This window comes from Ischnura elegans, chromosome 4 (genome assembly GCF_921293095.1).
Source record: "Ischnura elegans chromosome 4, ioIscEleg1.1, whole genome shotgun sequence".
NCBI lineage: Eukaryota > Metazoa > Arthropoda > Insecta > Odonata > Coenagrionidae > Ischnura > Ischnura elegans.
Window position 1 is genome coordinate 42,529,070 of NC_060249.1, and position 14,250 is coordinate 42,543,319.

Genomic DNA, 14,250 nt, shown 5'->3' on the forward strand with positions numbered 1-14,250 from the left:
ATCTTTCCCACACTAGCATTGAGTTCAGCCCCTTCCTCTCCGTGATGCATAAGCCGTCCTCATCCCAGCGGGAGTTGAGAGTTCTCGATGGGGAAGTTGGATCACAATGAAATAAAAATCCGAGAATCCAAGAGATATTATTTTCACGTAAGATTGAGGTTTTGAAGATCGATGCGTTTTTTTTCTTTGATTCATCTCGGTTCATATGCATGTAGCTGTGAAGAATCTTTAGCCGTTATTTCCGTTATTTAAGGGTTCACAAGAAATACTAGAATATTGTACTTGCGTATAATTTCAGGATGTAGACACGTTTGTTAACTTTTTCACTGAAATTATATCATATTCCTGTGTAGCTAACAATCTATAAATATGTTCGCTCTGAAAATTTGCTATTGAATTGAGCCACATGATGCTGTGATTAAAATTTTACACTGTGGATAGATGAAACAACTTGGTAAGTTACACAGTAACTTTTCCTGTGGCGACCTATGTCATTCATATTCAGTTAGTGGCGCTGTCATCATATACTCAGGATGACACAACGTGTCTAAGTATCGAGACCTTGCTCCGATTAAACTTTCCTGCCAAGTCCTTTTAGTTTAGTTCATACAAAAACCATTGTAACTTTGATGGGTGAATTGAGGAGCTTTACTGAAAATTAGTGTGTATTTTTACTTATTGAATCTTGATATTCATTACTTATCCTATTTATCTATCAATCATATGAGTGGATGAAATTTTTGATTCTGTATACAATGAAAGGCGTCCTTTAAAACCATTCAGATAATGCAATCTCATAGATCTCGGACTTCTATACCAATCACCGTTTCTTTATCTTCTCGTTATTTATATTTCGAAGTATTGATATTGGATCTTTTTAGAATTTCTGAACCAGTTCTCAATTTCCATTCACATCCTTTAATTAATTTTCTCAGCACTTATTTCAGTCAATATTTTCTACTTTCTCCCTATTGACCGTCTGATTAAGCCAATATATGACGGTAATTTTCATATTGCAAATACCTAGCAGGTGTTGAAGCATCACTATTTGGTAGATTTTTATTTAATAGTTTCATCCACTATATCTTGTCGAACAACTGGCAAAGGAAATATTTTCAGAGGAATAGAATTCTTTAAGTGTTCTTTCAGTCGTAATAATGTGACACTTTTGCCATTTCGATTAAAACAGTAATGTTAGTGTCTAATTTAAAATTTTACAATTGTTACACGATAAGTGTGACAATTTTGTACGCTCAACGAAGTGTTTGATGGAAATACAATTGCGTTAAATCGAAAACTTCACCGTCTTTATTTAAATAATAAATTTTAATGAGAGACCAACTATTAACAATCACTACACTCAGATGCATCGCGCGAACCCATGTCAGATTGCATTGCGCTACCTCTGTGTACGTACCTCGTAAATCATTCCGCCAAGGGTACAGGTCGATCTTCTCTCTGACCTTTGTCCTCCTCTACCGCAGGGCTTCGCGGCACACCGCTGGTCAAAGAGCATGTGACCTCGACCCGTCGCGGATCAAGTCCTCTTGTTTGTTCTCCTCGCCCGTCACTCCGCATTTGCCAGCTCCTCTTTCTTTCGACACAGATGCACCCGCTCCAATTCCGCGCGTGATCCCAATGCTTAAAAAGGAGGACAGCACGTGTGGAGAGAGGGAGACATGTTTCAATCGGCTCGGTTTATTCGCATTGCATCAAAGTCATCACCCTGCGAGGAGGTACGAAAGAAATAATAGAGTCGCAACGGCACTGACCCATGGACGATTGTGAATCAGGAGTAAGGAAGGTATGCAAGGGAAGGACTCGGCAATGCCCACTCGCATCAAAATATATCTTGCCCCGATGTTGCTATTCGCTCAGTGTAGGCATCGTTCTCTCCACGTTCACTAACCGGTCAGAGAAACCAATGCATCATAAATTTGCGGAAGGCTCTTCTTTAGACTCACAGTCTGGAAACTGTGCAGATTGAAGTGGTAAAAGTTTATCAAGGTAATCAGGTGGCACCGACTACTATTTCTCTACATACGTAAATGAAAAAAAAATATTTTAAATAAGCTCCGCCATTTTGCTGTAATTCTATGGCGAAAAATTAATAAAATCTTAGGAATCCATCAGTGAACTAAAAAGCAACTGTATAAACAGATATCAGGATATTTATAAGAATGACCTTGTCTTTCCAAGTACTTCAAGAGTAAGCTATTGATATGTATGATTTTGGTGATATATCGGTAAAATAGGCGGGCATATTTTTACGAAACTTTGCATATTTTTGTTCAACTTTGACCTCAAGTAATTTTTATATGCTAGGAAAAGTAATTTTTATATACTAGAAAATCCTACTAGTGATGCAAAATTATTACTAAATGTTTTTGTCAAGTTTCGACTTTTTGGCTTGAAAAAATCATATTTGAGCAATTGGCCAGCTTTTTTCGATTTCGGCGCATTGAGCATAGTGCCGACAAAAAAGGCAGATTTTTGCTCTAAAAATCACGAGATTTTTCACATCCTTTTCACTTTTTATTTAGTATCATACTGCAAGGTTTTCCTAATGTTTGTAACAAAATTAATGTATCAGCGTTCTAATGTAATGGATATTTTTTAAATATGCAGTTCAGAGGCAAAAAACTAAGTAAGTTAAAAGACACTGCAGTATATATAAAAAGACGCCGAAGTTAATCTTCAGTTTTCTCTGTCTAATAAGAATATATAGATTATGTACCTATTGAAAATAACATAAAATTATGCGGAGACAGAAACAACAAAATCATTCCGTACGTTATCGAGTATATTTGTTTTCAAACTGATATTTTTTGTAATGCCGGTCCGTTTTTAAAATTCACGGAATAGGAGTCATCGACTACAGGAAATGTATGGTTTTAAAATTTTGCATTGCAGTATGATTATAATTCTTGATTTCTAAAAAAGGAGGTCATGAATAATTTGTTATGCATTCCTCTCGGATTTAGGACAACATTTCCGATACATGACACTACTTTTTCGGGTGCGTGGTAGCCCTGCGTGAGGAGAAAGGGTTCCACGTATCAATGCGTTCGGTTAATTCGCATCGCTTCAAAGCTATCTCATCACCCACTAGAGCTCACTACCAATTCATTCGTGGACGGCAGGTGGGGCAAGAAGGCGAGCTTCGGTGCAGCAGTCGACGAAAGGCTCCCTGTTGCGTCACGGCGGACGAGTCCCTTAATCCGATTGAATGCAAGCGCTCCGAATATAGCGAACGCCTTGCGCCTTTCGGCCGATGAGCTCACGTGACTTCCACGGGAGCATCCTCATGTGTGGGTATCTGCTTGTGTGAGAGTCCACTGTTGCCTTTCTGGAATGGGATCGTGTTCTTTCTACCTCTCTCAATCCCTACCTCCCGCTTTACCCTGTTGCTCCCTCTTTTTTATTCAAGATGCTTTCTATCTCGGAGAAATGGGTCGCTGAAATACGCATATGCTACTTTTCTTACCGTCGGAGCCCAGAGTGGGAGGAGGGGGTGATCGAATGATGTTAAGGGAACGTTGGCTGTATCCGAAGATTGTATTTGCCGGGCCCACTCTTCCCAGCATTCTCTCTCGAGAGAGTACCCATATCCAAGGGATCTCTTAGCCTAGATTGTATTTGCCCCGATAACTTGTTCGTTGCAGTGGTGGACGCGGAGGTGCCGAGTCTCATGGGAGGTTGTATTTTTTTCCGTTTATTTGATCAACGTGAACGTACGTATTTATTCCCCTGTGGCTGCTCGGAGCAACTCCTAAAATTGCAGTGCGCGTTGCCAAAAGGTTTACATCATCCGTGAATTAATAGTTACCGTTGACAGCCCATTACTTATGTCCATGGCATTTTTTCTTAAGGAAAATTTTTGTTTCTAACCTACGCATATTCATGATTAATTGAGGACATATTTTCATTATTATGTATATATGACAGTTTTATTCAATTCATTTCCTAAAAGTATCCATCATAACATTGCATATGATTTCATGTAAGTACTACTTATTTCCCTCATAACCTGAGATTGAAGTAATATGCCTGAATATTCAGTATTTGAAAAAGGTATTGACACTTAATGGTGTGGACATATTTCTGTCTTTTTCTTCCCTTTTTTATAAGAATTACAATTAAAATATTACTATTATTACCAGCTCTTCCACATGGCGTGTGGAAAAAAGTGGCAATGCATTTGTTGAATCCGATGAAAAACTATGTGGGAGTCAAAAAAAAACAACATTTCGAATGAGCCCGAAATAATTTTCATTAACAAAAATTGGTATAATGTAAACATTTACTATCAGTGGTGGTAATAACGATTGACTCCTCTGAAAACGGATATTATCTGCATTATAAGGCGTAAGTACCAACTCATCGCATGCTGGTACGTTCTGTTGTAATTGTTTTCCCTTATTACTGCGTCGGAGAACTTGATGTATATTATGGAAACAGACCGTTTCTGGACCCACTTTCATAGAACGTTGTCTTCGTCTACGTTTGAGCAATTTATCCTATAATATGTGCCGTCTATTTTTGTTTAAATCTGTACATTTATTAATGGAAAATTCTTTAGTGGACTGCATGAATAAAGTTTTTAATAACTCCTTCATAATATCACGTACCCGATATTTGCTTGTTTTTTCATGTTTCTGGAGTGTCATTGTTTTTTTTTAGCTTGACGAAGGTCACTAATGAGTGCGTAACCGCCGCTCTCTTCTTCCTTCCCGAAGCAGGGCATCTTCAAGGACAAGAGCGAGTACCCCACGCTGACCAGGATGTCCTACTGCCAGTGTCGCCTGAGGCTGGTGTTCGCGAGCATCTTCCGGCAGTTCGGATGGTCGCACGTGGCCCTGCTCCTCGACAGATCCGACCTCTTCTCGTTCACAGTGGGTACGCCCACCAGATGCAATTGCCCCCTCATGTGTCCCCCTTCTTCATGCCCCTGTCACCCAATGCGCGTTTCCTTGGGGCCAGGTGGCCCTCTTCAGAGGTTCCCCGCGTCTCATTTTGAATGAATGCATACGCAGGTCGCCTCTTTTGTATGTTCTACACGTGTGTCTTCTCTCGAGAGAGAGCTTGTTGTGATGTGTGCGATGATGTTCAGTTGTCACTTACCTTACTTAACCATAATCTTCGGGAAACTTTGAGCACTTCAGAGGGTCTTATAAAAGCACCTCCTTCACCTTATGCGTTTCATCATTTACCCCTCGATTCAGATTTTTCGCTGTTTTTATTATCTCCGTTCGTTTTCATGAGCTCGTAAATCGTGGTGAAAATTCAAAAAGATTAATAGTTTAAAAAATATCAGTTGTTTTAATTTTTTATCCAATTTAATTTGTATTTATTTCTGATTTTATAAATTATGCCCATATTTTAAGATTAAGTTAGATTGCTTAAGATCTTTTCGAGGCTGAGCCTTAGACTCTTAAACATACCATTGGATTGAATCACCGTATGTACGAGATGTGAGATTTGTTTGCCATGGTTGCCACTTTGAATCAATGCATGCCGTCTCTTATTTATACATCCCCGCTCTACACGTGCGACGTCTTTCGAGAGAACCAGGTTTGATGTGTGTTATGACATTGAATTTCCACTAACCTTTCTCTCCGAGAAACTTAGAGCACTGGAGAGAGCCTCAAGAGCTCCCTTCTCGTTATGGAAATAAGACCCTCTGAAACCTACCTTCGCTTCAGATTGTTTATTAGTTTTATTCCCTCAGTTAATAAATCACGATGGAAATTAATGAAGGAATTTTTTCAATGGATTTACTTTTTGATCAAAATTAAATTGATTTTATACTTTATGATTATAATTATCAGTTTTCATTATTATCAGCTTTTTTGGTATTCTTTCGCTCCTCGCATCGGCATCGCTTGGATTGCTGCCATATCCACTTGTGAGTTTTTCTTTGCCTCATGAGTTGCTCATCCTGAATAAATTAATAAACCGAAACTTAGCGACGTTTCCTACTCATGAAAAGTGGACGGTACATTCGAATTGTCTTACTTTTCAGTAACGAGAGAATTGCCGAATGAGTGAGATGTTTTATCCTCGCACCTTGTCTTCCCGTTTCGTCTGCCAAATTCTTAGAATGAATTGCAATTTTGGTTCGTAGTGAATGTCCCTATCATTGATCCCATTGTATTAAGGGAATGTCGTAAACTTGCCTGAAGTTTAGCGGGTAAAAGGTGATGAAAACGTTGAAGCAGAGGCCGATTATGGAGGATGATCACACCCCCTCCGTAATTATTTGAAAAATAGAAAACATGGCAGTCTATAGGTGCATCTCCAATGCAAGTTTACATTTCAGCAGCTCTACAAATAAAGACTCAAGAGATTTGTAAAGAACATCTAAAACTCGCTTGTCTAAGCAGTTAGTAAGTCTAAGCAGTAACCGGCATGTTGCTTGTCGCTGAGAGTTAATGCATATCACCAAGGTAGCGATGGAAACTTCGATTTTGATTAATATCAAAAATTGGCTTTGAATAGTGAGGGATCGAAGAAATCTAGATCAAGTCTCGATTTTCGAATTTTCGATCGAAACTAGAGTTTTCAAATTCGATCTTGACTATTTTGCTTAATCTCAGTAGTGTTATTACCGGCCTATGATAGCGTCATTCTTCCTATCTGGAAGACTTTTCTATGAGGTAAAATTGAAAAGGCAAGCCCACAGTCATCAAGAACGCATCTCATTCAAAGAAGATCAAAGAAAAATTTCTACTCCTCAAATGAGAGAGTTTTTCCAAAACACTTGTCTTGTACCTACAATCATTTTTAAAAAAGGAACTGTCGATTTTTTTCGAGTAATCAATAATTTAGTTCAGATGTTTATTTGTGTTGAAAAATCGATTTTTAAAAATTGCGATTAGGAATGGATTTCTCGAAAAATCGATTGCGACCGAAATTTTTCCATCACTACACCGAGGTGTCGTGGAAAATGAACCTCCCCTTATCCTTCCCCGAGAGCAAAGTCCCTGCGTAAAAGTTAGTCTTTTGGGATAAAATACTATTAGTAATTTTACAATTTTAATATTTCCTATGTATTACGGTGTTTCTCATTTTACTAACATTTTTTTCACAAAGAACCGTCGTTTATTTTCGATTGAACAATATTTTGGTTCAAATTTTGATTTTTGTTGAAAAGTCGAATTTATCATTTCGATTAAAAATCGATTGCTCAAAAATCGATTTCAACTGAAAATTTACAGTCACTACACCAAGGTGTCGAGGAAAGTGAACGGCCTCCTATTCTAATTAATCGTAGCGGGCGTAACTTGGTGGAAATCCATAATCGAAGGAATAGAAGGATGAACAACTTTGCTATTTCCACATAGTAATTTATTAACACCAACCATGGTTTTGTTACAGAGTAACATTATCAAGGTGGTTTCCGCCTCCTCTTCCTCCCCAGAACAACGCCCCTGAGTAGGAGTTAATCTTACGGGACAAATTACTATTACTAGTTTAACAATTTCAAGATATCCTAAGTTTTACTGCACTTCACTTCTGGTATATCGCTTAAATCCTTACGGCTGGTGAACCTCTTTCCATCTCCTCTCTTCCTCTCCTTTATTCAGCATTCCTCCCATTGTTTCCTCCTCCATCTTCCCCCTCCCTTCGCGCAATTCCCTCATTTCGACCGAGGCCGTGTGCGTGAGCTTCCATTCCGGAGATGTCACACCCCTTCCCTTCGTGCTTCCGTGTCGCCGCACGCGAAAAGGCTGGCTGAGCGTGGATGCGCCTACGCCGCCCCTTTTAATTCAGCCGTCTCCACGCCACCCCAGGGCAGCTTTCCACCGTCCCTTTATAACTCCGCTCACACAACTTGGTTACTCTTCCCTTAGCCACTGCATCTAACGACATACAGCCGCACACACCGTAATAATTGAGCTAAATCGTTCCTTAGCTACTTTGATGCCTTATCTCGAGCTTATTTATTTTTATTGAAGTATTCTGCCTTTTAAGGTAGGTTTCCACTTAGTACGTAAGAAGCATTCTGCCAACCTCCTCTTCATTCATGTACTTCCCTCTTCAATTCATAATAAGGCCTACTCCCATTCATTCTATCTAAAAATCCTATCTTCTTCCTTCCTCTCCCTCATGTACCCTACCCTCTATAACACTGTTTTCAACATCCCATCCCCTCTGATTACTCCCTCCATCCATATCTTCTATCTCCTCCGTGTCTCATCTAGAAGCTTTTTCTCCTCACCCACCTTGTCCAGCACTCCGTCGCTCCACCTCCTCTCAGTCCAGTGGCGCAGCGAGGATGGGTGTTGGGGGATAAAACCCCCCCCACAGCTCAGAGAAATTTTTAAGTTTAATCCATTTTACTTAACGTATTAGCATTACTTATAGCATAGTTTTAGGTTTATCAAATATCTCTCATAAAGCGGTAAAACTAGTCATTTAGAACCATTAATCTTAAAATCTTCTGGAGGAGGGACCGTGCAACTACCACTTACCCTGGCGGGTATGCAATACCCCCCACACCTCAAAGTATTAGTTGCGCCTAAAACCCCCCTAGCCTTAATTCTTAGCTGCGCCCCTGTCTCAGTCCCTTCACTTTCTCCATTCTTCTCCACACCCACGTCTCGAACGCCTCAATATCCATTCTTCCGTTAACATGGCTAAATTAAGTGTTTAACACTGTTTTCCTTGAAGGGACATGTTTTGAATACACAAGTTAATGGTAAATTTAGTTAAAAGAAATTGCATTTTTAAATATGTATCCAAATTGAATTTACGTTTTTCGGGTTTGAATTTAATGGAATTAACTTTACTTATTCATTTCTCAATGTTTCACCCAGATGTATGCGTCCAGACGAATCATTGCTCATGCGTTTCACTGAGAAAGGAGCGACTATCATCGTAGATTGATAGAGCTGTGAAATAGGTGTTATGTGCCTAAGGCTTGCGTTCCCTCGATCATTCCAAAGTACATATATGCGCTACGAAGGGAAAACATTGATTCAGGCATCACATCTTTATTTGGCTCGGAGCTTGTCGCACGCTTACGTCAGCTAGCACCTCCAACAAAGAGTTACAAAAGGTTTTTCCTATTAGTGTGAGAGCATGGTTATGTAAAAAGCTGCAAAAAATTAAATTAAAACTTTAAAAACTATCTCCACAGCTTTGGAGCGTTAATTAAAAAAGTGAAGCCTGAAGTATGCTATTTATCATGCACTTATGATCTAATATCGAACCACCATACTCACCGAATTAATTTTGTTAAGTCGTTTTTTTTCTGTTAGATGCCGTATCTCGAGCTTATTCCTATTATTATCGTATAATATTGTATATTTCCGGAATTTATATCCATGCTATTTTTCATCCCGTGTTTTCTTTCGTGTTTCACAGTTAGAGTTAACAAAACACGGAAGAAAAGTTCTTAAACAAATGACTGTAAGGCTGCACTCTTAAGAAATTACACGCTATTTCAAAATCGAATAAGCCTTACCCTAATTTCCCGTTAATTTACCCGTATTTTTTTCTATGAACGCTACTATTGACCTCAAGGCGTAACAATATCATGGCAATTGCTCTCCACGGTGAATTTATCACTGATGTTACTCAAAGCGGGCCTTGCGGATCGCGTTGTGTTGCGGGTTGTATTGTATCACCTTCACGGTCAGTGTTTTCGCCCACGGTGCTCATTATGGTCCTTCTTTTGAAAGGTATCGTATTTTCGCCTTTTTTCCTTTCCTTTTCAAATTCCTTCTCCGCCTCCCTTCGTTCTCTACCCTGCCGTAAAAACCTCTGGGCGTCAGAGGCAGTTGGTGGGAGTCGGATTTGGTCTACCAGCTCTGCGCCCCAATCAGTGGCGGTGATCAGTGGTAGGGGGAATGAATGTCCTCTTTCCCATCCGTGACCCCTCACCCCTTTAACTTCGTTCCTCCCCCAAGGGAGCAATTAAGGGCACCCTGTCGTCTCCACACGCTTGACCCCTTTGTGGGGGGAATGGGTGCGTCTCCTGTGTCCCTCTCTCCATCCCCCTGAATCCCTCCATTCCCCCTTCACAATTGGTTACGTGACAAGGAAGATGTCGCCCGGAGAATACTTGATGACGAGTATTTTGCAGTGCACCGCTGTTGTTGCGGGTATTGGGGTTATAAAGGTGAAATGCGTCTTGACCACTCTCCCCATGTATTTAGATGATACACCGGGAGACTGTGTGGTTATGGTTTTTATGATAAAAACTATTTATTTCATTTCAAAAAGCGTAGATACATTCGTTTGGACATGGTCAGAGTTTGGAGGGAAATGGCAGGTAGACCAGGTGAAAAATGCTGAACTTCCCTCCACTTTATATGTGAACTTTACCCGCCGATGGTGTCGTAGTTGAGGTTAGCTTTGTTTACATGTACCAAGCTGTTAATCAAGAATGATAAATGAGTTTTACAATGCAGGAAATGAATTGATTAGGCATTTATCTTTCAAATTTCGACTTATAATATCGTAAAGCCATTTATTGATTTGAGGAGAAACGAAGTCCTATACCTATCCGTTCGGAAAAATGTCTCTCTTATTTGAACGTTTCTGTCAGACATGGAGATAGAGTGCGGTGCATTTGAATTACGTACAAAATCTCATCTCTTTTTTTTGCTGTAACTCTCAAATTGTTGTTTTAAAGTATTATTCTCGATAGTTACTGACAGGGAGAAATGAGTGAAGATTATTTTATCTTAAACATAGTATATTTTTCTTCAATTAACCCTCTCCATTTATCGTGAATATTATTCTTATTCTTGCCTTAATCTTTAATACTTAATCGCTTCAATTTGAAATGAAAACAATTTCACCTAGTCACGCCGAAAACTGCTGATTTCTTCCATAAGTTTAGACATGGTTGGCTACAATTAGTAACTGACCTCTATTAAAGTGTATCTTGTATATATTAAATTGAATATCTTGGCTTTTTCTGAGTTCTATATTAACGTGTGTCTATGACGCTCCCCGAAAGTTCGTGCCAATGAGAGTCAATTTTCGAATTCAAACGACGATTTTCATTAGAAAATTAAAATTCAGATCGTAGATACTTCGTTCTTTTAGAAGAAAATGGATAGTGAATTTATCTTTAATTCAGTATCTTAATTTTTGTTATTTAAGAAACTAAAATTCATTATGCAGCTGCTATAGTAATAAATTAATGTGTCAATAGAGATTTTTTATACATTTTGATGCATAATGCATTCATCATCATCATCACTGGTCAACAATCCTAGGATTGGTATGACGCAGCTCTCCACTCAGTTCTCCTATCAGCTAATCTTTTCACACCTACGTATTTCTTCTCTTTCACATCTCTCTTTACTTGTTCCATATATTTTGTTCGAGGTCTTCCTTTTCCATTCTTCCCTTCCACTTGTCCTTCGACGATTGTCTTCATCAGGCCATCATGTCTCAAGATGTGGCCTATAAGGTTGTTCCGTTAATGCATTACTGCAGTAAATTTAAAATTTTATAAGGAAAGGGACATAACGACTGTGGTGGGTTCAGGTGCCAATTTTCCCGTCACCTGATAGTCGCGTATCCGCCTAAACTGAAATTTATTTAATTTCGTAATTTATGGTCTGTTGCTTGCTTAACCTTCATTCTTGTCGTTATCGTGCTGGATATTTATTCTGTGTACAATTATCGGTTGCTTATATTGCGAATCTTGCCACGATTATGGTTTTACTTTCTTATGACCAGCTAATTTTATCATTAGCTAAACCTCAGCGATGAAAGAATCGGCAATTTCCCTCAGGAAGAACCTTTTCTTATGAAAAATACACTATTCAATTTGTTTATTAGCGCTTAGTTTATTATTATTTTTATTACTTTACGCAATTTTTAGTATTTACGATTTTGAAATACTTTTATCCTAAAAAAATACTCAATTACCAGAAATGTCACGCCAAAAAAGGAAGGTGGAGCGAAGAGGAAATCCTTGGTCGACGGCGTAGATATCAACCGTGCGTCATCAAGTCTCCCCCTTCCCTAACCCCTAGGGTTTGAATTTCCTATTCCTCCCGTGTGGAGGAGAGAGGGGGGACAGTACAAGGCCTTGTGTAGCTCCTCTTTGTCGCTTTACCTCCACTGCCTCCTCCCGCGTCGCCCACTTCGACTTCATTACTCAGGATCCTAAAAACCCCTTTTCCGCCAGCTCCTTAATCCTCAGACGTAACAATCGTCTTTCTCTTATTCCCTCCGTCCGTCATTTCCTCCCCGAAACCATGCCCATCTCCCGGCTCTAAACCCGGTGATCTCCGGCGGCGCGATCCCAATAAAAGCGCCATCTGCCCCTCGGTGTGCGTAATCCCTGCTCCCGCCCCCACCCCCCACACGAAAGGTACTTGCGGGGATGATGAGCGGCGTACCTACACGTGCGTGAATGGAAAGAACACACAGCTTTTATTGCGTCCGGTGGAAGCGATTTCCCCACGTGGTGCAACTCGGATCAAATAGTGCGTCTTTGTTTGCCTCCGATGATTGTGTGCTCATCATTGAGTGCAGGAGAGGTTGTCGGGAAAGGGCTGTGCAAACGTGGTGTCCGCTGCTAGGGAAGCGTTGTCGGTTATGTCTCGGTCTCTCAATAAAAATGAGATCCTTTTATTCCCTCCATCAAGTACGTGTTTCAACTCACAGTGAGGGATAAAACGGACCTTGTTCCCGTGTTTTATGGTATCGACAGGTTTCGATTTAGCTCTCACAACACTATCGGAGATTCAAGTAGGCATATGGATTGGTTGAGTTTATGAATTAGTTAAACAATTTAAAAAAATACAATAATTAACATTGATTGTTTGAGGCGTAACTTGGTGAAAGCGATTTATAATTAACATTAAAAAGAAGAACTTTGTGCTTTCTCATAATTATTTATTCACGACCATGGTTTCAGATGTCATCAACAGGTTGACTGATGATGACGTCTGACGTTGAAACCATGGTCGTGAATAAATATTAATGTGAAAGTACAAAGTTCTTCTTTTTAATGTTAACAATAATTAAAATAAAAATGCCTCGCATAATTTCAAAAATTAATCTTCCTGATGCTAAAGACCATTTCAAAATGCAGAACCTGTATGATCTAATAATTTATTTGAATTAATTCTTGCGTATTATGGCTTTTTCGAGTAAAGTCGTGTATTTTTTATCGAATTTTTCAATTCTTACGTCGACATTCTTCTTTGGTTGTTACCCAAAAAAAATATTCTGCATCAAATCAGCATTCCATGCATATTAAGATCCGAATTTTACCCGTATGATACTGCGTAGTCGTTTTCGGAAATAGCGTTTTAAGTGCTGAATATGTTTCTTTAGCTATTTCGTAGTCGATCCCGATAAAAGCCAATGTTTGAGATTGTTTCGGGGAACGTAATAGGTAATGAAGTATTTTTCGTTTTTTCTAACTATTAAAATACGTAGTTTGAACAGCGATGTCTTTAGATTAAAAAAATTCTCAAGCCGTTCATTTTTATTCTTTACTGCCCAATCGTACGTGATGCAATTCTCCATTTTATATTTTATATCCCTAAGGAATAAACTTAAGTCCCCCCTTACATCCGTCACTATCGCCTCTCAAAGCTTTAAGATTATAGGTCGCAAGGGATTATTAGCAATCTCCGTTTACTAAATCCTTCCCAATCGGAAAACTTTTGCTTGACTTCTTGAGGGATCTTTCACCACCCTTATGGATTGCTTATAATCTTAATCGCTTGATCTAATCGTCGATTACTTCCACAATCGATATCTTTCTGCTGCTTCTTTTAAAGCATCTCTTTCTGATGGAATATCATTTGCCTTCTTCTTCATGGTAGCGCTGTCGGACACTTATCTCATTTCTACAGAACTGCTATTTCTTTTTAACATCTTAGTCCAGGTATTCATTACTTATTATAGGTTGTATGTAGGCATGATCCGACACACCCTTTTGTAACTCTGAATTTTAAATTGGAAAATTTACCTTATTCGTGGTTAATTTCCAAAGTAATACCTGCTATTTACAATTGTATGTGCTTTGTTATTCTTTGTGGCATGGTTGGAATCATCATCGTTAGTCGTCAATTATTATAAGATTGCAACGAAGTAGTTTTCCACTCACTTTTCCACGTATCTAAAATTTCATTTTTAGTGATTTACTTTCCTTTTCACCCTTTAGCCCTTGATACCCATTCTTACCTCATACGACGTCTTCCTTCACCTATTTCTCCTCCCCTTGTTCTTGCGGTGATCTTCGTCACTATTATATTTCAG

The 14,250-nt window shown here is 39.1% G+C and overlaps 1 protein-coding gene across 2 annotated transcripts in view; it reads left to right on the forward strand.

The window, feature by feature from the left end:
* The window catches only part of LOC124157364 (atrial natriuretic peptide receptor 1), a 147,331-nt gene that overhangs the window by 74,184 nt on the left and 58,897 nt on the right, over positions 1 to 14,250 (forward strand). The window contains exon 4 of one of the 2 annotated variants that reach the window (XM_046532031.1): positions 4,740 to 4,899. In XM_046532031.1, coding sequence (XP_046387987.1) covers positions 4,740 to 4,899 — 160 coding nt within the window. The remainder of the gene's footprint in view (positions 1 to 4,739; positions 4,900 to 14,250) is intronic. The other variant, XM_046532032.1, reaches the window with a different exon arrangement.